Genomic DNA, 25,100 nt, shown 5'->3' on the forward strand with positions numbered 1-25,100 from the left:
TCAGACTAGGATGTGCATTATGCTTGGGTGAGATATATATATATATATATATACGCACAAAATGTCCAAAATAGTACAGGTGTTCAGTCATAAATATTACATAGATAAATAAAAACAGAATGCCTTTTTCTCCAACATGTTTCGTTCTTTACTCTTTAGGGAGATTGTAGCGGTTACAGTATGACGTCATTACATATATATTGTGACGTCACAATAGGGACAACATTCTAGAGCGACAAGGTCACAGCTTGCAATGGTTTAACATTGGTTTGTACTTGTCTATGAAGTAGTGTTCTTTTAAAATTCGTTTTACTTTGTCCGAATTTTGAACTTGATAAAAAGGAAATATTGTAAATTTAACATCGTTTCCTTTTGCACAGACATCTAGATGTTCACTCAGTGGGATACATCGGGTTTCAGGACACTTTATTTGTTGTTTGTGGACACGAACCCGGGCTCTTAAATTTAAATTTATTTTATATATATATATACCTTTGCTATTCAAGAGTTCTTAGTTCTTATGTAATTTCAAAGGAATGGATGCAGGGTCAAGTAAGTGTAGGATTACGTTGATGAAACTTTTTCAATACAAGGTTGCATCCTAATTTGGATGGCACTGGATTGTCTGGTCCAGACCTGATTATTAGCGGACTGCTGTGTTACTGCTGATTGTGCTAAACATTCACCAACAATTGTCACAGTGCTCTACCCACCATCTTATAGCAATCACCTACCAGTAGGTCCTCTACCCATCTTCTGCTTTCCCTTTCCATACTTTGGTTGCCCAAACTGTCCTCTTGTTGCCCTACTCATGCCCTGGTTCTCCTTCTTCGAGAAATAACAACGACCAAAATTCCTCTCAAAACACTTTTAATCAAACATATAAAAAGATTAAAAAGCTAGCATATATATATAACATACAGTATTGCTACTGAGCACTTATGTTGTTTAGTGCACACACAAAAATGTACATCAGCAAGGAAATTTTAGCACCATTAGAAATAAACTACTGTAGCATGTCCCCACTAGTGACAAACACATCCTCTTCACTAAATGAAAAGTAAACTTAACAGTTTTACCATCTGTCCCTTCTCATTTTCTAAACATGTTCATGAAACCATTCACCTTTGTAACATGAAACAATAGGGTGTTCTCTTCTCAACCTTTACAACCAGTACAATCAGAGAAATAGAATTCAAACTGATAATGAAAAAATAATAATGATATAAAAATAATGATGGGAAAATTAACAGTTTGCGATTTTGCTTGTGCTTTTTTGAGACAGCTTCTGATCTCCAAACAAACATTTCTGGCAATGACACGGTTGGACAAGTATGATGTGAAGCACTAAAGTTTTCTCCTTTCAATGCACTGAGAAGTCAGAAATTCACAGGAACTGCAAAAACTTTGGTATCAATCTTGAAGAAGCCTTAATGTGAGGAGCAGCAGGTGTTTCGGGAGTAACATCCAATCTAAGCTGAGATTCGGTCCTCCTCTTTGACAATTTCTGTCTGAAACAAGCATAAATAATGATAAATTCAGATATCCTTTCAATTAGATTTTAGAAAGATGTGTGTGATGCCATTATGTCATGATGTCATTGAATCAAGACACCAGACTCACACTGGTTTCAGCCTTGGGACCATTAGCCTCCTTCAATTAGACCCATTGTCTGATTTGACCTGTAGTTACAACTAACTGGCCAGCACTTACTTTATTGTCCACACACCATAATTCAAAACCAGCAGAGGATGTCTCATAGTAGCCAGCCAGATCATGGACACCAGCAAAACAAATCCATGAGCTCAATGACCTATGGAAGGATCATATAGTATGACCAGAAATTATTGAGAATTTTAGGAATATGTTTAATTGGATTTCTAGTATAAACAACCTTGACCAGCTATCAAATGCTTGGTTTCATTCAAGAGAGACAACTCCGTTGATCCTTCTTCATTAGTTTGTGAAGAGTTATCCCCCTTTGTTTACTTGATAGCAGACGATAATTTCAGTGATCCTCAGTATGGATGATTTAGAGAAGAGGAAGTTGATTTTTGAGTATCATAACATGGACATCAGATCAGCTGAAGTTATTTCAAGTAGAACAGGCATCCCTTTGTCCACTGTTTATCGTGTTTTGAAAAATATTGCAAATGGATATGGCATTGAGCACCAGGGAGGCGCAGATAGGCCCAGAAAATTGACTGTCAGTGACAGGAGGCGGCTTGGTATTCTTGTTTCTAAAAACAAACGAAGGCATTTAGAAAACTTAAGGCTGGATATGATTGATAGAGGAACTGTGTCTGCTGTCTGTAAGGAGACAATAAGAACTGAGCTGCATGCAATGGGTTGGCAGAAACGTCGAGGAATTCCATCACCGATCATGAAACCTGAACAAAAGGAGCGAAGGTTGAACTGGTGCTTATAGCACAGAAATTTTAACTGGGACAATGTGATTTTCTCAGATGAAAGTTCTGTGTTTCCTAATACACTGAAATTCTGAAAGTACAGTCCGAAATTTAACGTTTAGAGTAAAATTGATATTTTATACTTATCCTGACTCATGCTCTTTTGCTTGTCTTCTTCTTCTTGCGAACATAGTGGAACACTTGTATCTCCTTATTTGAAGCTCCTTCAAAATAAAATCACTAATTGGTACTCACCACGAGTTGCTCCCCTTTGTCTCCCCTGGCGGGGAAAGGTGTAAGCCACCCTCTGGCCATGTGCTCCACTCTCTCCTGATTTAGCGAGCCCAACACTTGAATTTACAGGAAATCCAAAGTGTTATGTGGGGAGGATGGGAGGCTAACCTCATGAGTCAGGATAAGTATAAAATATCAATTTTACTCTAAAAATTACATATTTTCCTTATCCTGACTCATGCTCTTTTGCTTGTAGCATCCTCTGAGCGGAGGTGGGTAACAGAATACTTTGGATTTATAATTAGTGATTTTGTATAGATATACTGTAATATCCCCTCAGGAACTTCATGAAGGCTTAGATTTAGGATGTTTCCTGTATAAAGAAAACCATAGGTTATATAAAGCCATTAAAGGGGAATTACATTATGAATATATTGAACAATACATATAAATTATATATATATATATATAGGTGACTCTGATAGAGGCACTGAAATTGACTATATCAAAGTATATGCTTAAGGTTGAATACTTAAGCTGAACATATATACATAGCCCTAAAACTCCGTGAGAGTTATAAGCTAGATGAGTATGTATAAAATACATATTAATCTTGTGAGGATAATATTTTAAGCCTCGAGGGACTGTCAGTTGCTGGCGAGGACCAGTGGTCGAAATGGTGAATGCCAGAGACATCTTCTGTAGTGATGTCTCTTAGGTAGTGATTAGCAAATACCATGTTAGATTTCCAATAGCATCCTTCCATAATCGTGTTCAAGGAACAGTTACCGTGTAGAGGCGAGGGTAGAGGCCAGTGCCCTGATCTCATGTGGATTTGATGCTGTTGGTGGGTCCAAGCCTGCTGCCTTGTAGGCACGGAGAATGACAGTCCTTATCCAAATAGATATTGTGGTCCGTGACACTTCTGTTTGATTAAGTGGCGATAATGGGATGAATAAGCGTTTGAGAAATCTTCTCCTTGTTTTGGATGGAATCGTAAAATAAACTTTGAGCTCTTACGGACACAGTGATAGGTCTTGTGTATCTTGTGATCCGAGAATAGAGGATAAGCGCCGGGATGTGGAATAATCTGTCTGGTTGACCTGGCAGTTGATTTTTGCAATGAAATCCCATCTTAATCCGAGGAGTGCGCTGTGTTATGATTGTCATCAAACTGTATCCTCTAAGTAATCCAGAAGCGTGAATTTCAGACATTCTTGCTGCTGTGGCTAGCGATAGCAGAAACAATGTTTTCTGTGAGAGAAATTCAAAGTTTGTCGATTCCAAAGGTTCATAGACCTCACTCGTGAGGTGTTGTAACACTACATTCAGATCCCAAGCTGGAAGTGGAACTTCGCTTTTGGTCCTCAATCGGAAAGCTTCGTAGTAAGGCCAGTAACTCTGGAGATCTTGTCAATTTGACACCCGTTCTCATGGTGATTACAGAGCTAAAGCGGCAAGATATGTTGATATCGTTGAACCTTTTAAATGTTTGTTTTGGCGTAGGTAACACAAATAGTCTGCCACTTGAGGTTGTGAAGCCTCTCTTGCTGTAAACCCTTTCTTTGTTGCATAATTTTTGAAACTGTGCCACTTGTCGTCGGTACAAGTTCACGAGTTGAGTAGCGTAAAGGCAAAGCGTGACTGCTTTTGCCGCCCTGGCAGAATATCCTCTCTTGTTTAAACACATTTGTATACAGTCCATACGTGTAGTTGGAACATTGCTGGGTTTCCGTGCACTTGTTTGGTGTGAGGATGAATTAACAGGTTTGCTTGGCGCTTGGGTAGCTCCAGTGTTGGTTGACCGATTTCTTGAATTAGTATGGGAAACCACGTTCTGGCCGACCAGTAGTAGCGACCAAAGTGAGTTGTAGGCTCTGTGTTTGTCTGATTTTCTGTAATACTTGAGGTATTATTGCTGGCGGAGCAGCGTGCGCGTGAGGCCTTCCATGATAGACTTAAATCCCGTTGCCCAAGCTTGGGGGTCTGGGACTGGTGACACGAATGTCGGTAGCTGATTGTTGAATCGGCGTGGCGAATAGGTCTATTAGCGGCTCCTAATTGCTTGATTATCTGTGCAAAAATTTCCCTGTTGATCATCCACTCTGTCGGTGATGGTAGATGAGGCCGAGAGAGAGCGTCTGCTAGTATATTTCTGGCTCCGGGAATGTGCACTGCTGACATGTAGATTTAGATCTTGTATTAATTCGAACAGTTGAAAGCTTAGGTTCAAAAGGTTCATCGATCTCGTTGAGCCTTGCTTGTTTATGTAGAACGCCACTGTCGAATTGTCTGTATGGATCATTAGGCGCATTTTGTAGAAATGTGCTCCAATGTAGAATGGCGTTGATTACAGCTTTCATTTCTAGACTGTTTATATGGGTTTGCATTCTTGCTGATTCCATAACCCTGATATCGTGTGGTTGGTGAGATGAGCTCCCCAACCTTGGAGTAACAGCGTCTACATACAGATGGGTTTTGTATTCCTGCTCTGCTAAACAAATCCCTTCGCAGACATTCGATTTCTTGGTCCACCATAGTAGATGTGGTCTGAGATGTTTCGGTAGACTGAATGGTTGTACATCGTTGAGATGTCGTTGATGAGGACCTGTAGGGGGCGTAACTGTAATCTGCCTGTGACAGTCATGTCTTGGGCTGATGTGAGAAGACCTAGTAGGCTCTGCCATTGTCGCGAGTGGTAGCGGAGAGAGTAGAGCTGGTGGAATGGTCTGTTGTATCTTGAGCCAACGGTCTTCTGGTACCATATCACGGTTCGCGATTTGTGATGAATCGAATACCTAGGAACTGTAGGTCTTGCGATGGTACTAGGTCCGACTTGCGTAAGTTTACTAACCAACCTAGTTGTGTTAGTAGCTTTATGATGTAATTTAACTGTAGTTTGAGACGCAGTGGATCTTGATCTACTTGTATCCCGTCGTCGAGGTAAAAGCACTTGCGTAGCCCTTGGCGATGTAGAAATTTGATAATCGGTTTCGTTATCCTCGTGAATAGCCAGGGGGCTGATGATATTCCGAATGGGAGTACTTTCCACTGGTAATGTAGCCCTTCTAGAGTAAATCGTAGGTATTTCCTGGAATCGGGATGAATGGGGATGTGCAAGTAGGCATCCTGTAGATCTATGCTGCCCATGTAGTCCATAGGGCCGAATCATCTGGCGTAACTGAGGTAAATGTATCATCGCGAAACCCGGTGGTTTCGCGTGAGATAGTTCTTGTTGAAAAAGCTCATGTTGTAGATGAGTCTGTATTTCTCCGTGGAGTTTTTCTTGGGAACTAGGAAAACTGGGGAGTAGAAACCTGGTTCGACGTTTGCTTGATCTATTACTTCTATGGCCTGTTTGGATAGGAGTGATGAAACAGCCTCTTTTATCTTTGGTAGTTGTTGCGCTTGTAAATCGAACTTGGGGGGTTTGATTGTCAGCGGAGGCTTGACCTGTAGAGGATCTGAAATCCGTGTTGAATAATGTTGGAGACGTAAGGGTCTTGCAGTATTCCCCAGTTTTCCCAGTGTAGTTGGAGGCGTCCACCCACTTGAGCTGGTTGTACTGGAACGGCTGGGGGTGGAAGACTCCAGTCGTTCCGAACCTGTGTTTCAGCGTCTATAATTGCGGGAACCTCTGGGTGTCCTGCCTCTTCCTGATCCTCCTCTATAGTTGCCATATGGGCTGAAAAAAGAATCTTTACCTCTAGAGCTGGCTATCTTCCTGTCTCTTGCTCTTTGTAGGCCCGTGAACTTAGATCTGCCTGAGTATCTTTGTGAAGTCTGGCGAATGGCGCTGGCTAGTGTGTCCATCGATCTAATCATAAGGACTTCCCTGGAATCCTTAGAGACTTCCTTGGCGACCTTGTCGATTTCTCCGTCAAAGATGGATGTTGTCGACCACGGGGGCTGTATAAAGTGGGGCTGTAAAGTTCTCCCCAATTACAGGAGGCGAGGAGGCCTTGACGACGACGAGCTAAGGTCAGTGCTGCTGAAACAGATGTAAGATGATCCGTTAAAAACTGCTGATCTTTCTTTTGCATAAGTAAGGCAGAATAAATCATTCTATCATCTTCCGTCGTGGAATCCCGGAATCTAGTAATAAGAGTCTCATTGATCGTCCTAGATCTATTTAACCCAAAGAACATACGTCTCGTCATGGTTTCTATATGAGCCAACTTGCGATCATCCATCTTGTAAATCTTGTTCTTTACATCGCTGATGATCTTATAGTTCTCATCGATGTCCTGGGCCTTGTAGAAGGAGTCCATGTTATGCGTGGAGAACTTCTTGGCTTGAAAGTTGGGCAGATGTGGTATCTGAACTTTAAGAGCTTTCTGGAAAGCTGCATCTAGATTCTGTGGCACTGCCGCCAATCGGTCGATCGGGGTAGAGTGATTGCATCTGGATCATCTTCCTTCATCAAATACGTCTGAGCTGTATTGCCACTTTTAGATGGTGATGTGAGATCTAGGTTATTGACCATCCAATACCGTATCTCTGCATCAGAAAATATGATTCCTCCATCATCCTCAAAACCATCATCATTAATAAATTGTAGATGCTCTTCGGGACTGCGTGTAGCTGTCTGTATATCTGATGAGGTTTGTGGCGATCTAGTTGACTTGTCGCGGCTCTATGTGGAGATCTGATGGGTGATCGACCTGGTGATGAGCGGAGTGGAGATCGTCTATGGGATGATCTTCTCGGGAGACTTGTGAGGTGAATGTTGATAGCTTCGCTGAAGCTCTTCGGCAGTCCCTCGATGTTCTTCTAGGCGATGAAGATCTGGAATCATGTGTCCTTCAGCGAATGCCTTCGCGAAGCTTCATTCGCGTCGGTCCGGGGATCGATGATATGACCTTCGCGAAGGCTTCCGTGATGTCTGATGGTCTGAGTCCATATCTAGAGATGAAATCGAAGATGGTGATGATCTCTCCCGCTTCGCGAAGGCCTTAGCGAAGCTGTACATCTAGGTCCTTCGTCAAGGTGGTCGCGGGACTTCCTTCGAAGGGTGACATCGTCTTGGCTGCTACGTTGGCGGGGGTGCCTCTGGGGTGCTGTCTACGTTGGAGCCTTCGCGGAGGCTCGGACCCTGCTTGCGCAGTTTGTAGTGGTCCTCCATGATGTTCATAATCTGCCGCATCATGTCTTCTGGGATGATCTGTGACGAAGTCGTCGGCGTCTTTTCTGCGATGGGGTTCACATCAATGACGTCTGACGTCGGTGTAGAGGCATCAGGCTGCATGGAGATCTCTGCAGAAGTCACAGTCGCTGACACCGGTCGCTTCTTCTGCCGTAAGTCGGGGATGATTATCGGCTGATCGCCCAACTCTGCTGCTGGAACGATCTCGGCTGAGAAAGTTCTTGCTGTCTTCGTAGATTTCCCTTTGGAAGTCTGCGCTGCCCTGGGTGTCCTCAATCTGCGTTGAGACGACGATGAGGCCCTCTTAGACTTAGTCTGCAATGACGGGATGTCTGGGGAGGCCGGTCGTTTCTTCGAGGTAACGGACTGCGTCCCACGTTCCTCTGCCGCAGGGGTCTCTAGCAGAACACCAGACGGGAGAGGGTCGATCGCTAGCAGCTGACTGGAAGGAATATCTGGACTCTCTGCCATGTTTTGCCCTTGTTTGCGTGATCTATCTGCAGCACGTCTTAAGACGCAAAGATGATATTTATTAAATGCAGAATGAGATAAATTAATGCAGTAACTGCAACGTGAATTAAACGCACACGGCGTAGAACAACTAGGGCATATTACATGTGGATCGGAGGCAGAAAAACGTAATCTACAAATCGTACAGATTTTCATGAACGTAAAGCTAGCTGAACAATCACGAATACACGTGAATAAACAGTAGAAATACGATAATTAATCAATACAAATAGTAAAGGATACTAGCTATACCTCTATAGTAACCTATGAGAGGTAAAAACTAAGAGATTATCAAAGGATATGTGTGTAAGGAGACACAAGGCGCGCTCTCACATCCTGCTCACTGGGCGAAGAAGGAGAGAGTGGAGCACATGGCCAGAGGGTGGCGACACCTTTTCCCGCCAGGGGAGACAAAGGGGAGCAACTCGTGGTGAGTACCAATTAGTGATTTTATTTTGAAGGGAGCTTCAAATAAGGAGATACAAGTGTTCCACTATGTTCGCAAGAAGAAGAAGACAAGCAAAAGAGCATGAGTCAGGATAAGGAAAAATTATGACATTATTAGATTGGCCAAGCTATAGCCCTGATCTAAATCCAATAGAAAATGTTTGGGTACTTATGAAGGAAAGTGTCAATAAGAAAAATCTGACAAATATTGCTAAAAAATGAAAGAAGAGGTGGTCCGATATTGGGACAGCATGGAGCACGACTTTCTAACTTCTTTGATCAGTAGTATGCCCCGCCGCATTGAAGCCTGCATTGCTGCCCATGGCGAATTGACAAAACACTAACTATTCACCTGTCTTTGAATCTGGAGTTATGTTCTGCTAATATTCACATTTAATATGCGAGTAATGAGTGAATTTTTTTTTTTTAAATTACAATCTTTAAATTCTCAATAATTTCTGGTTGTACTGTATGTCATGTCCGAGGCACTGTTTTCTCAGTCTGCGACTTTGCCACAAGTGTGAGGCATGGTCTTTGGAAATTCTGTTCAGTCCATCAGCTCAGATTGAATATACTTAATAAAGAAGTTGTATATCCATAGATTTATCCCCTTTGTTAATCATACCAACTTCTCAATGCCACTCAGAGAAGTTGTTCTTCGTCTCAGAATCTCCCTTATAACAAAAATTGTCCACAATACCTTTACTACACATTTTTAATTAAATTCAATAACCAAAACATATATATATTTATTAATTACTGAATATGTCTATTGCAATAACAACAGATTTAAATAGAGACTGATCATGCTGATTGTCTCTTCACTGTCCGACACATGATTGAAACATATTCTTCTTAGTATGGTCCGAAATATTCCAGCTGTACCAATGACCATCACAGACAAGTTGATACCAGGTAAGCCAACTCAAAACAACAAGGCGGGTGAGGGGTAGCCTGGTGGTTAAAGCCTTCACTCATCACGCCAAAGACCCTGGTTTGATTCCCCACATGGGGTACAAGGGGTCCCCTGCAGTGATATTGCTGGAATATTGCTAAAAAGCATCATAAAACTAAACTCATTCACATTCAACAGAAAGAAAATTCAACATTAAGCCAACATGTCAAACAAGTCATAGAGCTAAAGGTGAACTTTTAAGAGGTACCAGAATTAAATAGTATCCACGAATGCACAATAGCATGCAGCTGGATATGGACACCATCCACACAAACTCTACTAGCTGCCGTTAAGAAACAGGACCATAACAGGGTGTTATTTAGTTCAAGACTATTTCTGTTGTTTCACAATCTATGGCCTGAGGTATATTGTTCCAAATGGAGCCCTGCATAGCTTACAGGAGTTGAAGTTAACCATACCAACCTCTTTGTAATCTTCCTGCTCTTTGTTTATTTCCTGTATTAAGGTCTTGATTTTTTTGTTCAGCTCCAACCGCTTCTGTCGTTGAAACCTTGGTGGGAAGTTTGGCTACAGAATGAAGACAAATCACAGCATAATTTGCTTGTTGATAATCTAACTTGGCAATATACACACTATCTGACAGTGGACAGTGGTGAATCATCAGGTGGACCAGAAAACCCAGCGACTGACATCATGAGCACTGACATACGTACCAAGTCAGTGAGCCTCACCTAGAAGGGGATTAAATGCTATATGCACAACAATCTGAACTTTCCAACCATATTTATCCTCTATATGGACAGTGTGTACAAAAGTTTTCTGACTACAGTTAAACTATTCTCCTGGGTTACACCATATTTAAACCATCATTGTCCTTGGAATCAATATCTTCATGTTCAACACTACATATTCACCTTTTCATCCAAAGAGTCAAAATGTCGACCAGAATTTTTTATTTTCTCTTATAAAATTGCAAACGCACTTCACAAATGAACCTCACTGTGACCATAACCATATATATATATCTTTGACTTGTGACGTTTTCAGATCCTACACCTCCAGTAACTACATTTCACTGGAATGGCCAACTAGGAGATGTCGCTAATATATACTTGAAACAATACTGTGTTTGGCAAAGTGTGGCCCCAGAATAAAAGGATAAAGTATTTCAGTAATTTAATATTGGGACAGAATTCTGTGACTGCAATATGGAAGTGTGATAATGAGGATCTTGTATGAGAGATGAACAAGCAATGACAAGCACTTGTTCTGGTACACCAGAAATAAGGCTTACCCTCATACTCCTTGAGCTGCAAGGTTCGTCTGAGTGTGTCATGGGGGCCGTCATTTCTCTGTTTATCAAGTTGCTGTTGTTCATATTTCCTTCAGAACTGGGTTGATTCTGTTGCAGCCAGTACTTCATCCCTTGTTGTCCAAAACCACCCTCGTTCACCGAGTTCTGCTCTCCAAAACCACCCTTGTACACTCTGTTCTGCTGTTCCAAACCACTTCCATTCATTGCCATCTGCTGCCCTACACCACCCTTGTCGTGTCCCAAACCACTTCCATTCATTGCCATCTGCCGCCCTACACCACCCTTGTACTGCTGTCCCAAACCACTTCCATTCATTGCCATCTGCTGCCCTGCACCACCCTTGTCGTGTCCCAAACCACTTCCATTCATTGCCATCTGCTGCCCTGCACCACCCTTGTACTGCTGTCCCAAACCACTTCCATTCATTGCCGTCTGCTGCCCTACACCACCCTTGTTCATTGGCTCCTCATGTCCTGTGTTCAGTGAGTGATCCTTTTGGCTGACATTACATCTGAGAATGTCCTGATGTGCTTCAACCATGTGCTCCTTTTCCTGTCTCACACCTCCCATCTGTTGCCCACCACCATCCCTAGTGGTCTGCTGTGGTGAGCAATTCTCAACATCCGTATCTAACATACTGGCCCCTGAACTTGTACACTGTCCTGACTGATGGCCACTTGATTTGGATACAGGATCTTGTTGACCAAAGCCAGAGTCCCACTCATGAGGGTGGCAATTTACTTGATTGATGGAGCTTCTCTGTTCGATCCCTTGATGCTTGTTTGAAGTGACTTCCTTAGCCCCAGACTCCTGTGTCTTGATCTGTTGTTGAAGGGAGTAGGTAAAGACTGGAGGTGGGCAGAAGGGCATCATGGCGTGGGACATCACAGGGTTAGCTATAAGTGGGCCCATCCATGGATACAGGTGAGACCACATGGCAGGTATGTAGCCAGGATTGCCTGGCAGGGGATATGCTGCAGATGGTGCATTACATGGAAGACCAGGTGTCATCTCGCTGGAAGATTTGCCAGAGGCAACACCTTGCACACAATTAGCAGGGGCTGGATGAGGTGTGGGCTGCTGTTGACCTGGTGTGGTTTCATTTTGTGCCACATACTGTAGATATGCCTGGATAAGATGTTGAGGAAGTCCGACAGGAAGGCCACCAGGTTGACTGGACTGTTCTGAAGGTCCAGATCCACTGACATTTCTTTCTGAAGACTGAGTGGTCTGTTCTGCTTGCTGGACATTGTAGTGATGGTTACTTAGTTTCTGATCATCTGTCATCATCCTTTCAGGCACTTGATCTTGCTCCTGGCTATCGTTCAACACAGACATTATCACAGGTAGTCTTGGAATCGTGGTCTTTTCATGACCTGTGTTGACAGTGATGCTAGTTTCTGTTCTGTTTGTAGCAGGATTCTTTACACTTAATTCAGCCAAGGATGAAACAAGGTGATTGTCATCCCAGTTCTCAGGCTTCTGTGTGCGAGGCTCTGGCGCCACCGGGGGCACTCGGTTACTAGATCTATCTTTGAGATCCTTCTCTTTAGAGTGTGTAAATCCATTTAGAGGGATTTGTTTCAACACCTCTTGATCTGCCAAAATATTTCTTTGTTGCTTGGGAACAGGAATTTTGTCAGCATTGTTTGAAGCAGAGTCCCAAAAACCTCCTACAAATCCTGACGAGACCTTGGTTTGTGTGAAACAGTCATGTCTCTCTGGAACTAGGTCAGATTCCACCAGTGAGTCCGTGTTAGTTTCAGCTTCAATCTTGACAACACTTGCTAAACCAACCGTTTCTATTTGCAGTTGGCTATCAGTCTTCACAGGACTTTCTGATGTAGAACGCAAAGTGTCTCCTAGCAACACAGGGATGGGTTTGGGTGTCAGCTGCTCTTCTGTTTGCACAGTACCTTCTGCAGTACAAGGTTCACAGTTTTCTCGCATCAGAGAGAGGGGCTTGGGAGGTAAGGAACTCTCATTTACTTTTTCCCTCGACTTCCTATTATCCGTCCTGGGCTTATACTTGAGTAGTGGATATGACGGGCCTTCTGTCTTCCATTGACACTCCACATCCCAGTCATCACTGCTTTCCTTGCGGCTTGAAGAGTCTCTTGAAAAGTTGGCTTTAACTTGGTTTCGGGCATCTTTGTTGACATTATTTGAGTTTTCATTAGTATTTTGCCAAGGCGTATTTGTAATGAGTTCAAGCGACTTTTTCTCCTGATCAGCTTTTCGATTGGACTTGATATTTCTGTTAACACCCTCCTGCTGAGTATTTGTGCAAGAGCTGTCATGCAAGCTTGATTCACCAGCACGAACATTACCAACAAGGCTTTTGAACTGACAGCATCTCTCTTCTACTGCATACTCATATTCTTCAAGTTCTGAATCAGTACTCTCCGTATCAGCTGACTTTGAGTAGCTCCAGTCATCTGCCGTGGGTTTGCCAGGGCAGAGCGACCAACTGTCCCTTTTAGCTGGTTTTGGTTTACACACTTTCCTTGTTTCCGATTTTGGATTTAGGGGTAGACACCATGAAGGTCGGGTTTCAAATTCATCCAAGTTGTGGCTTGATTGATTGACAAACGCTCCAGGATACACCAAAAACTTGTCCGATAGAGGGTACTTCATGCTAGAAGATGAAGAACCAACAGCTGGCTCTGACAGGCAAGAGTTCTTGTTCCTGAAACAAACCACTTAGTACAGATGCTTTCCAAATAGAACAACTCGAAAAAGCTTCCTGAAGGATTTATCAGTATTCTGAATGTCAAATTAAGTACAAAAATGTAATATTTTTCAAGTAAAATTGATATTTTTATACTTATCCTGACTCATGATCTTTTGCTTATCACCCTTTTCTTTTCGAATGGTAGTGGAACACTTGAATCCCTTGAAGTTCCTGAAGCGGACGTAAAAATACACTAGCCCACGAGTTACCTCCCTTTTCCCGCGTAAACAGTCATGTGATCAGCCTTACTTTCCTGATTTTTCTGCCCAAGCACTTGGATCTGCTGTGCAATCCGAAGTGTTCCAGCGGGGAGGTCGGGAGGGCTTGACCTCATGAGTCAGGATAAGTATAAAAATACCAAATTTACTTGAAAATCACATATTTTTTCTTATTCTGACTAATGATCTTTTGCTTATAAAATCCAACGGATTGGTGGTGGGTCAGGCCACTTCCTGGATTCATCAGCTGTCCTTAGATACGTCCTGTATCCCCCCCCCATGGGAACTGCGTAGCAGCATTTCCAAGATCCTATTCTTCCAACTTCTGTTATAACTCGGGGGGACCACTTCTTGTCTTACTTCCATCTCAGACAAGTTGAATCATCTTGATTCATGTGGCTTCAGATAAACTAGTATCTTTTTATTACTAGATATCTTATAACAATCCATAGATTATGATAAGATCTTTATCATAAATGAGTTGCGACCCCTTCACGTACAGGTAATATCTTTACCCGACAGGATCTTTAGTCACTCATGCTAGCCTGTCCTACAGTCCGTTTGAGTCAGAAACGGACCGATGAATTGCAAATTTTATCATTGTACAAAATTGCCACATAAATATAAATAGTACACATGTTTATCATTTACTAATACCCAACAGCTTTCTTATATTTGAAAATTTTCCGGACTACACCCAAAATGTTCTTTAAAGGTCACATGCAACCAAAAAATCAAACATAATTAAAATACAATTATCACTTATTCATGACATATAATATATATTGCTGCTTATGAAAAAACATATAAACAAAATTATAAGCGTACAATCGCAAATCAAAAGTGCAATATTTTGTACTTGGGTTTACTTCCCAAGAAACGAAGCAGCCAGGATACCGAACCCAGTCAGAGCGGGTGGGTGTGCAGTCAAGTGGAAGTGCTGGTTCATTTGCAGATGTCCTCACGGCTCATTGTGTGTGTATATATAGAGATGTTTGGTTTTTGTAAATACATGCTCATTTTTTGTGGATAACATTTTGCAATCAACAGACATCATAACATGTCATGTGTACAAGTATCACACCTGCCTGTCTGTGTAATTACAGAATGTGACAGAGACCGAACTCGGGCCATAAATCAATGCGTTTTGTTTATGGTGTATAGCCTGATAGGTGTTAAGTTCAAATTGCATGTGGTCAGTGATCGAAGATAATAATAATAATAGTTCATTTATAAAGCGCTTATTTCCATGCACAATGCATGCTCAAAGCGCTGATGTCAGGACGAAAAGGCTTTTTGGAAAAGGTGGGTCTTTAGCGATGTTCGAAAGGTTGAAAGTTCTGTCATTTCTCTAAAATGTTGTGGGAGATGATTCCATTCTGAGGCTGCAGCATAAGAGAAAGTTCTTTGACCAAATTTAACTGTTCTGACTTTAGGAATACACAGAAGATTATGTTTCTCGGAGCGGAGGGATCTTGTTGGTTTGTATGGAGAAAGGAGGTCGGACAGATATTGAGGTGCACTTCCAGAGAGACATCTGAAGGCGAGAATGCAGAGTTTAAAAGTGATGCGCTGTGGAATGGGCAACCAGTGGAGGTCCTTCAACACAGGGGTGATGTGAGCTGACTTGGGTGAGAGAGTGACTATTCTTGCTGCTGTGTTCTGAACCCGTTGCAGTCTACCAATCTGGGATTTTGTTGCACCAGCAAAGAGGCTGTTGCAGTAATCTAGTCTTGTCATCACCAATGAGAGGACAAGGATTTTAGCTGACTCCTTTGTGAGAAGCTTTCCGAACGTTTCCAATGTTTCGGAGGAGTAGGAAGCATGTCCTGCACAAGATGGTAATGTGCTGGTCCAATGACAGCTCAGGATCAACAGTCACGCCAAGGTCCTTAACACTGTTAGATAGTGGAACAGTGGTTTCGCCAAAGTGAAACGACTTGATGTTGGTCTGTTCTTGGCGAGGTGTTGTCCCTCCCAGAAGACACTCTGTCTTGTCCTCATTTAGCTTCAGCTTGTTGGTACACATGTGTATTGAATATTGTCATTAGCAGACAGGCAGGCAGACACATAGGTGTCAATAAAACAGACATTGAGTTTTGTCTGTGACAACGACATATCTATATCACAGTTAGAAATTCTGTCAACGCTAAATAATGACATTGCTTTTAAGTATCGAACTGAGAAAGTGACTCGGTAAGAAGAACGTGTGGTGAAATAGACAAATGAAATTATATAAACAGTTAAATCGGTAATCTACTGTCATAACATATAGAAAGCTCGCGCCTGTGAAATACCAACAAAACATTAGAAAAATAGCTCACACCAAAGCCTTCACCGAGCATTCATCGGCCAACCCGCTTCCAAGCTGCGTGAACCTATTTCACTGCGCACGTGCTCTGAGCGCAGCCCAGCTTTAGAAACCACTTGAATTCCCCCGAGCGCTTGGGGGAAATTTAGAGAATCGTTTGAACTCCGATTTCAAGCGGGTTTTTTCATCGCGTTATTTTTCAACTTTATAAGTTGAATTTGCATTTTTGATGATTTGTTTCGGTATGTCCATACCGAAAGGTATTCAGAATCTGCAAAGTTGTGTTTTACGTTGCATGTGACCTTTAAGAAACTATCATCATTGAAAACGCAAAAGTTGTTATCTGTCACGGCGGGGTGAAACCGCTGAAAACGGAACAGCCACTATCTCGTCGTGCACGGGATACACATGCCTGATGAAAAATGAAGTTGAATGCTGACGTGAAACAGTTGATGATGAAAGTGTACAATTTTTTCCGTGCTGAAGCCGAAAGGGGCAAACCATTTTATGCCATTAATAAATTCCGTGAGCGGGCAGCAAAAGCTTTAGGAGTATCAGCAAGGGTACTGACAAATGTTCTGGAACACAAACATTGTGAGGGTGATGCGAAGCAGGTAGGGGTCGTGTCAAAATCACACGAATTAAAACATTTGGACAACTTTCAAAAGAACCTTGTAAGGCAGTCTATCAACAAGCTCTATTCGGAAAAAAACCCCATGTCTCTGAAAATTTTAATAAAGCATTTGAAGCAAGAACACAACCTCAGAGTATCAAAGTACACACTCTGGCGACTCTTACACTCTTTCGGGTATCGTTATAAGAAAATTTCGGGGGAGAATAGGTCAGTACCCTGTGAACGCCCTGATATCGTTCGCTTGAGAAATAATTTTCTCAGGTTTTAAAGAAGATGCGCGAGGAAGGGTTCGAGCCAGTGTACTTGGACGAGACCTGGGTCAATGCCTCGCACACTGCCAGCAGTCAGTGGGTACCCGATGGGGGTGATAAGGGGTCACGTAGAAAGCTGCCTCTAGGGAAAGGAGGGAGACTAATCATTCTCTTTGCTGGTTGCTCCAGCAAAGGCTTTCTCCCAGGCTGCGACTTGGTATTCAGGGCAAAGTCCACAGATAACAGAGACTACCATTCCGAGATGAATGGTGCGGTTTTCCTCGATTGGGTGAAAAACAAGTTGGTACCAGCTCTACCAGAGAAGTCTTTTATCGTAATGGACAATGCCCCATACCACAGCGTGCAGGACCCCGACAGTAAAACCCCGACATCGAACAGTCGAAAAGATGATATGATATCATGGCTCGACAAATTTCAGATCGCACGGCCTTCAAAGGCAACAAAGCCTCAACTATATGAGATCATAAAAACCCACAAAGGTGAACCTTTCTACAAAGTTGACAGTTACATAAAAAGTAAGGGTCACGATATTCTGCGACTTCCACCCTATCACTGTGACCTTAACCCCATTGAAATGATATGGGGTATTGTCAAAGGAGATGTTGCCAGATCAAACACAACTTTTAGATTACGTGACGTAGAGGTTTTGGTTAAGGAATCCCTTAACAAAATCACGACTGAAACTTGGCAAAACTGTGTCAACAAGGTAGCTAACGTCATTGAACAAGGTTACTGGTCTCGGGATGGCTTACAACAGGCAACTGTGGCACCACTTGTCATCCCTTTAAGTCGTGACTATGACACTACGACAGTCGAGGAACCGACAGGTCTCCCGGAATAGATTTTGAGATGTCCCCCGCCATGACTAGCTGTTCCGTTTCTGCGGTTTCACCCCGCTGCGACAGATAACAACTTTTGCGTTTTCAATGATGATAGTTTCTTAAAGAACTTTTTTGGTGGAGTCCGGAAAATTTTCAAATATAAGAAAGCTGTTGGGTATTAGTAAATGTCTCGGAGGTAGTGGTTGGAAAACACAGTGTCCGACTTCCAAAAGCAGCCCTCCATAATTGCTGATATAGAGCAGTTTCCATGCAGAGCTAGTGTTGACGCCAATGCTCTGACTTCGTGTGGGTTGGAAGCTCTTGGAGGTTCTAGTCCTGCTGCTTTATAGGCTCTCAATATGACGGCTCTCATCCAGAACAATATCGTCGTTCTTGAGACTTCTGCTGATGTCTCTGTGGAAAATGGGATGAACAGGCGCTTGAATTTTCGTCTCCTTGTCTTAGTCTTTGAAGATATATCTTCAGGGCTCTGACTGGACACAAGGATAGGTCCTCTATATACTCTGGTCCGAGGATTGTAGATAGCACTGGTACGTGGAACTGTCTATCTGGCTGATCAGGTAGTTGGTTCTTGGCAATGAAGTCCCATCTAAGTCCTAGATGAACTGCAGCATGTTGCCCCGTGTCGAATCTGGTTCGACCAAAGTCCAGTGCATGAATCTCTGATTTTTGAGCTGCTGTGGCTAGTGCAAGCAGGAACAGAGTCTTCTGTGTAAGCAGCTCGAAGGTAGTCTGATCTAGAGGTTCGTAGGCATCACTGGTAAGATGACGTAGAATTACATTCAGATCCCAGGCCCGAGCTCTGAACTTCTTTTGCTGGTCCTCCAGTTTAAAAGATCTCAGCAGAGCAAGTAATTCTGGTACTTTCTTCAACTTGATGCCTGTTTTCATGGTAATCACTGTACTGATGGCGGGGAGGTATGTAGATAATGTCGAACCTTTCAGATGTCTGGTTTGTCTCAGTTGACACAGGTATTCTGCCACTTGAGGATGAGTAGCTTTCATCGCAATGAAGTCTTTCTGCCTTGCATAAGTCTCAAACTTCAGCCACTTGTCATCATACAGGTTACGAGTAGATCTGCGTAACGCTAGCGTTACTGCCTTGGCTGCCCTGGCGGAGTATCGTCTTTTCTTCAAACATGTTTTGATACGGTCCACACGGGTAGCTGGAACAGTGTTGGGTTCCTGTGGACTTACTTGGTGTGCGGATTTATGAGTAGGTTCGGCCAATCTGGTAACTTGATTGTTGGACTTCCGAGATCTTCTATTAGCTCTAGGAACCATACTCTCGCTGGCCAGTATGGCGCGACCAATGGCAGTTGTAGCGCCTGTGTCTGTGTCAGCATTCTGTTGATCAGCAAGCTCGACCATAGTTGTAAGGCATTGATCACAGCTTTCATCTCCAGCAGATTGATGTGAAGATGCTGCTCTGTTTGGACCACTTCCTTGATGCAACTTGATTGTTGAGATGTGCACCCCAACCTTGTATCGATGCGTTTACATAGAGATGTGTGTTGAAGGCCGGCTCTTGTAATTAGGTCCCTCCACAGACGTTCGATCCGTGGGTCCACCAAAGTAGGTACCTCTTAAGATTGTCTGGCAGCAAGATAGGGTCGACACTGTCCAGATGTTTTGTCAGGAACCGTTGCAGCGGCCTTAGTTGTAATCTTCCTGTGCGAGTCAAGTCCTGCGCCGAGGTTAGTAGACCAAGTAGACATTGTCATGTTCGTAGTGTTAACGGAGAGATGACTGATTGTGGAATCATGGCTTGTATTTTGACCCAATGATCTGGGACCACAATTCGATTCTGTGTTGTGATAATTCTTATTCCCAGAAATTGAAGATCTTGTTTGATTCTAACTCAAACTTCATGAGGTTCACTAGCCATCCTAGTTGCGTGAGGTACTTAATTGTGAAGTTCAGCTGCTGTCCGAGTTGATTGGCACTTTGAAGAACCTGTATGCTGTCGTCCAGATAACCGGCACTGCGTAGACCTCGATGCTGCAGATAGTTGCAGATAGGTGCCGATAGGCTTGGTTATTCGTATGAATAATCATAGAGCCGACGATATTCCAAACGGTAGGACGTTCCATTGGAAGTGCTAACCTCTGATTGCAGTGATGATTGAATCATTCTTCCCCTTATATACGCATGCGATCTGTGTTGATCAGCATACATCGAAGCGTTGTCTATTTATAGCAAGGCTGGCTCCAGTGTAGCATCGCAGGGGACAGGTACTCATACCGACTTTTATCAGTGACAACTTCCAAAATAAACATCGTTTATCCTGCTGTCAAGGCTGGACATCTATTAGATTCCCACGATGATAACATGCCACAGTTGTATACTGTTTCCAAGGCTGCCAAAGTATTCCCCCGTACCACGGGTTTGTTTACAAATCAGAAAACATGCTGGAGCCTACTCTGTCAGTGGGAGGCGTTGTCTGACGTGGACCAATCAGCTTCAAGCATGATGTCACTGGTGTTGTAGCAAGTTGGCCTCCATAAAATCTGATGCAATTAGTTGGTTGAGTAAAAGCGTGTGTAATTCTACGCCACTCATATAGACCTCTTGAATAAGGGTTGCTCCAAGTGTAAAATCTTGTTCAGTGATATAAATCATGTATTCCCATTGTGGATAATATAAGCCAGCATGACGAAGGAGGCTGTCGAGACGTATGTCTGTATGGATCTTGAAGAAATACCGATGTTGAATTTAGTTGATAGGATATAAAATCCTAACCCCCACGCTGAGTGACGAGTGTTAATAATATCATCTGTACGTCCGTTCAAGGATACTTGAAGGCGTTGTTAACCTTAAGCCCTTTACAAAGGTCGCCTTGAGGTTCTCCAGTACTTTAGATATCGGCTTTATAGGTGATATCATATTGGAGTCGAAGTCATCAGCGTATATGCAGTACGTCTCTGTTGGGTTGGAGTGAGTGAGTGAGTGAACGACAATATCCGCAGGCCATCTGCTACCCAGTATAAGACCTCAGCATCCGTATAGATGAAGTGATTCCTTTCAGCAAGTAGGTTGTCGTCCGAAACTCAACCTATACAGGTATAAGGTTTGTGCAGGTTGTAGAGTTGTGCAGGTTGTAAACTGTACAGATCGCACATGTTGTAGATCTTTTTGTTGAGTTTTAAACTGTGACAAAACCATCTGTTTTCATCATTGCTTCGTTTTATTCAGCCGTATGGTAATAGAGTCGACGTCAACATCCTGCCTGTTGATGTATAAGGGTTTGTTAACCCTAGGGTTCGCGAACCCTGAAGATGTCTGCGTTGCTGTTATCTGCCTGTAGATCTGAGAGTTCTCAAACCTTGTAGATGTCTGCAGCTTTCTCAAAGTAGGTTAGAAGGTACCTTGGATATAGGTTCAATTGGAGGAATAGTCACCGAGTCAAAGTCGTCATTACATATCTTATAAGTGTAGACTTCATCTATCCTTAGAAGGAGACTCCAAGTTCAAACCATTGGCTATCCAAGCTGTAACCTCTGAGTCCGGGAAGACGAAGTCTGGTTATTCATCAGTTATCTCCTGAACGGTAGAGCTATGCCTCCGCGAATCCTCCTTCTGCAAACCTGTATCCCTTCCCGAACCTCCATCATCCTTTTGCGAACTGAAGATTCCTCCCTTTGTGAACCTCTATCTGTAGATTCATGCCCTCGCGAACCTCTGTGATGTGAGCTTTTTCTTCGCGAACGTCTGTTGCTGGATGTATCCTTTCGAGAACCTCTGTGATGTGAACTTTCTCTTCGCGAACCTGTCTATCGTGATGAATGACTTCGCGAACCTCTGTGAGAGATATGAGATCTCGATATAGAGCGGCTAGGTGTAGGAGATGGAACCCTCGATGTTCTCGAACATTGAGGGTTCGCAGATGTAGAATGATGAGTAGGCATCTCATGTCTTCTATCCTCCTCCAAGATGACAGAGTCGTCCGACTGTGGAGACCTTCGCAAAGGTGTACGTTTGCCAACGTAGTCTTGAGACGTAGTTCTATGAGGAGTAGGTTCTCGCAGGTCAGTAGGTTCTCGCAGGTCCGTAGGCTTGCGCACGATGTCAGTAGATGAGAGGCTTAGCCGAGCCTTCGCTTCTTCCTCGAACCTACGTTCCATCATGGCCATCATCTGGATGGTGAATTGTCTCATAATTTCACCCGGATCAAGTTCTGCGTTGATTCAAGAAGAAGCATTCGTGAACGTTGATGAGTTGTGAGCCTCGACTTCACTCCGTTGAGAAGTTGGTGGTAGTTCATCAAACCGATCGCCGATCTTGTAGGTACTTTGGGTAGAAGTAACGGAGGATCATCAAAAAGCGCCTACTTAATGCGGAGGTAATACCTCTTTGTTGAAGTATTTCTGATGCGTTGACTTACTAGGCCGCGTAGATTTACCCTCAGATCTGGTAACAGATGCTTTCTTCTGCGACGTAGAAGAAGACGTCTTTTTTCTTAGCTTGAGTCGGAGACAACTGCGTTGTAGCCGATCTCTTCTTGGCCCCTGTACCAGCAGACTGCCCCTGCAACGTACTCAACATAGCACCAGTATTATGAATTTCAGCAGTAGCAAGCAACATACGGTTTACAGGCTGATCTCCTGTTTTATCAGCCGTAACTTGAGATGACTTCCTCACCCGATCCATGGCACGTCTATAGATATAAGACAAATATTGATTAAATTGTAGATTTGATAAATCAACACATTAAGTACAGCGCAAGCTGGAAGAACATGGTTTATGCACGAAAGGCATTGGGGGTGAGGATCAGCCATGGATAACCTGTGCCTGCAAACACTGCAAGATTTCATGAAATGTACACAAAGTTACATAACGATGAAATTATGACACAAATACAAATAATTTTTACAACATTTTTACATATAAAACATAGTAGTTGTTGCCAAATCCATACACAGCGTAATTTTGAAGAATAGGACCTAAATAAAAAGGATATAATGCCGTATACGGGACTCCAGTGCTCGCCCAACCATCCACTTGGGCGAAAAGGGAGAGAGTGACAAGTAAGGCTGGTCACATGACTGTTTACGCGGGAAAAGGGAGGTAACTCGTGGGTGAGTGTATTTTTACATCCGCTTCGGGAACTTCAAGGAATTCAAGTGTTTCCACTGCCATTCGAAAAGAAAAGAGAGATAAGCAAAAGATCATGAGTCAGGACAAGAAAAAATGACAGCTTCTAGATTGCTCCTAGTTTGTTACTATAATCCCTGTTTTAAGCAAGGGATAAGTAGCCAGGGTTGAGAGCCCCATTCATTGTGGCCTGTATGGTTAGGAGGTTAGACTTTCCTGTGCCTTCATGTATCCATTGAACAGCCGTCACAAATACATGAATCAAATCTAGTTCCTCTTAAACCCCAGTAGTAGAGGGATACATGGTGATAGGAAGGTCTACAAGTGTTTATGCCTCACCTTTTGGCTGGCTGCTTCTTGCCCGGTTTTGTACAGTGGGCTGTTTCCATAATCCGCCGGTCTGCCTCTGCTTGTTCAAGCTGTTCCTGCCATCTACAACACATTGTTAAAGTTTATTAAAGCTGGAATAAATGAAGCAAAGGGAGAGGGTGCTTCTAAGACTAAGCTAAAAGAAGTCATGTTCCTTGCTGTCACATATCTGGTGTTTTCCTTTCTGCGTATCACTGTTTGCTGTTACTCTACACACTTAACAATATTCTGGCTATAAGATGTCTGATATTGTAAGCCCACCATTAAGGTAAAACAACACTTAATCAAGTCACCTTGACAACCCTCAAGATCGAACATTGGGCTTCTCACGGTCCGTTCCTTTCATCATGGTATTTTTTAGTTTTTTTTCTGTATTATGATAAAGTGTGCAAGTTTCAACACTCCATCTATCTGACTTTAACAACCTTTACACCTACTTTCTCTGCTGCATGTCGAGCTCAGCTGTTTGAATGCTGAGGGTCAGCGCCTGTTGCAGCATCACCTCCTCTTCGTCCATGTTACTTGGCAGCATTGTCTTCAGTTCCAGTTGTTTCCGAGTCCTCTCTCCCCATGGTGACTCACTGGTCACCACACGACTCCATGTACTCTGCCGGTTGGGAATCTCTAAATGTATCAAATATGACAGCAGTTTACTGTGAAGCCTGCTCGTGAGTTAGTGATATGTTGCCATATGTAACATTACCACATGTACAGCTAGCCACTGGACTGACCCTTGTCTCTTGTAGCCACATGTTCAGGGTCCAAATTATTGGAGAGAATGAATGTGTAATTTTTCAAGTAAAATTGATATTTTTATACTTATCCTGACTCATGATCTTTTGTTTATCTTCCTTTTCTTTTCGAATGGTAGTGGAACACTTGGATCCCTTGAAGTTCCTGAAGCGGACGCAAAAATACACTAACCCACGAGTTACCTCCCTTTTCCCGCGTAAACAGTCATGTGACCAGCCTTACTTTCCTGATTTTTCTGCCCAAGCACTTGGATCTGCTGTGCAATCCGAAGTGTTTCCAGCGGGGAGGTCGGGAGGGCTTGACCTCATGAGTCAGGATAAGTATAAAAATATCAATTTTACTTGAAGAATTACATATTTTTTCTTATCCTGACTCATGATCTTTTGCTTATAGAATCCGACAGATTGGTGGTGGGTCAGGCTCCTTCCTGGATTCATTAGCTGTCCTTAGATACGTCCTGTATCCCCCCCATGGGAACTGCGTAGCAGCATTTCCCGAGATTCTATTCTTCCAACTTCTGTTATAACTCGGGGGGACCACTTCTTGTCTTACTTCCATCTCAGACAAGTTGAATCATCTTGATTCATGTGGCTTCAGATAAACTAGTATCTTCTTATTACTAGATATCTTATAACAATCCATAGATTATGATAAGATTTTTATCATGAGTTTGGCCCCTTCACGTACAGGTAAGATCTTTACCCGTACAGGATCTTTAATCACTAATGCTAGCCTGTCCTAGACTGTGCATATGGACTTTCAAGCTAATACTTTTCCTTAGTAAAAGTTATCAACGAGGCAACGTGATAAAGGGTGATATTTTCCAACTCAGCCTTTTATGGAGCCGTTAGTAGGTGTGCTACAACAAAAGGCCCAAATTGGTGAATGCCTGAGACG

The 25,100-nt window shown here is 43.0% G+C and overlaps 1 protein-coding gene across 3 annotated transcripts in view; it reads right to left on the reverse strand.

The window, feature by feature from the left end:
* Positions 1–853: 853 nt before the first annotated feature.
* Positions 854–25,100, reverse strand: part of LOC124285161 — a 68,942-nt gene continuing 44,695 nt past the window's right edge. For 2 of the 3 annotated variants that reach the window (XM_046721337.1, XM_046721338.1), the window contains exons 16-20: positions 23,888–24,074; positions 23,421–23,513; positions 10,956–13,665; positions 10,124–10,228; positions 854–1,511 (exon numbers count right to left, since the gene is read on the reverse strand). In XM_046721337.1, coding sequence (XP_046577293.1) covers positions 1,473–1,511; positions 10,124–10,228; positions 10,956–13,665; positions 23,421–23,513; positions 23,888–24,074 — 3,134 coding nt within the window. In that variant the 3' untranslated portion in view covers positions 854–1,472. Of the gene's footprint in view, positions 1,512–10,123; positions 10,229–10,955; positions 13,666–23,420; positions 23,514–23,887; positions 24,075–25,100 lie in introns of those variants that run through there. The other variant, XR_006900741.1, reaches the window with a different exon arrangement.

The sequence above is a fragment of the Haliotis rubra genome, unplaced genomic scaffold (genome assembly GCF_003918875.1).
Source record: "Haliotis rubra isolate DU_JTF1 unplaced genomic scaffold, ASM391887v1 Scf354, whole genome shotgun sequence".
Classification (NCBI taxonomy): Eukaryota; Metazoa; Mollusca; class Gastropoda; order Lepetellida; family Haliotidae; genus Haliotis; species Haliotis rubra.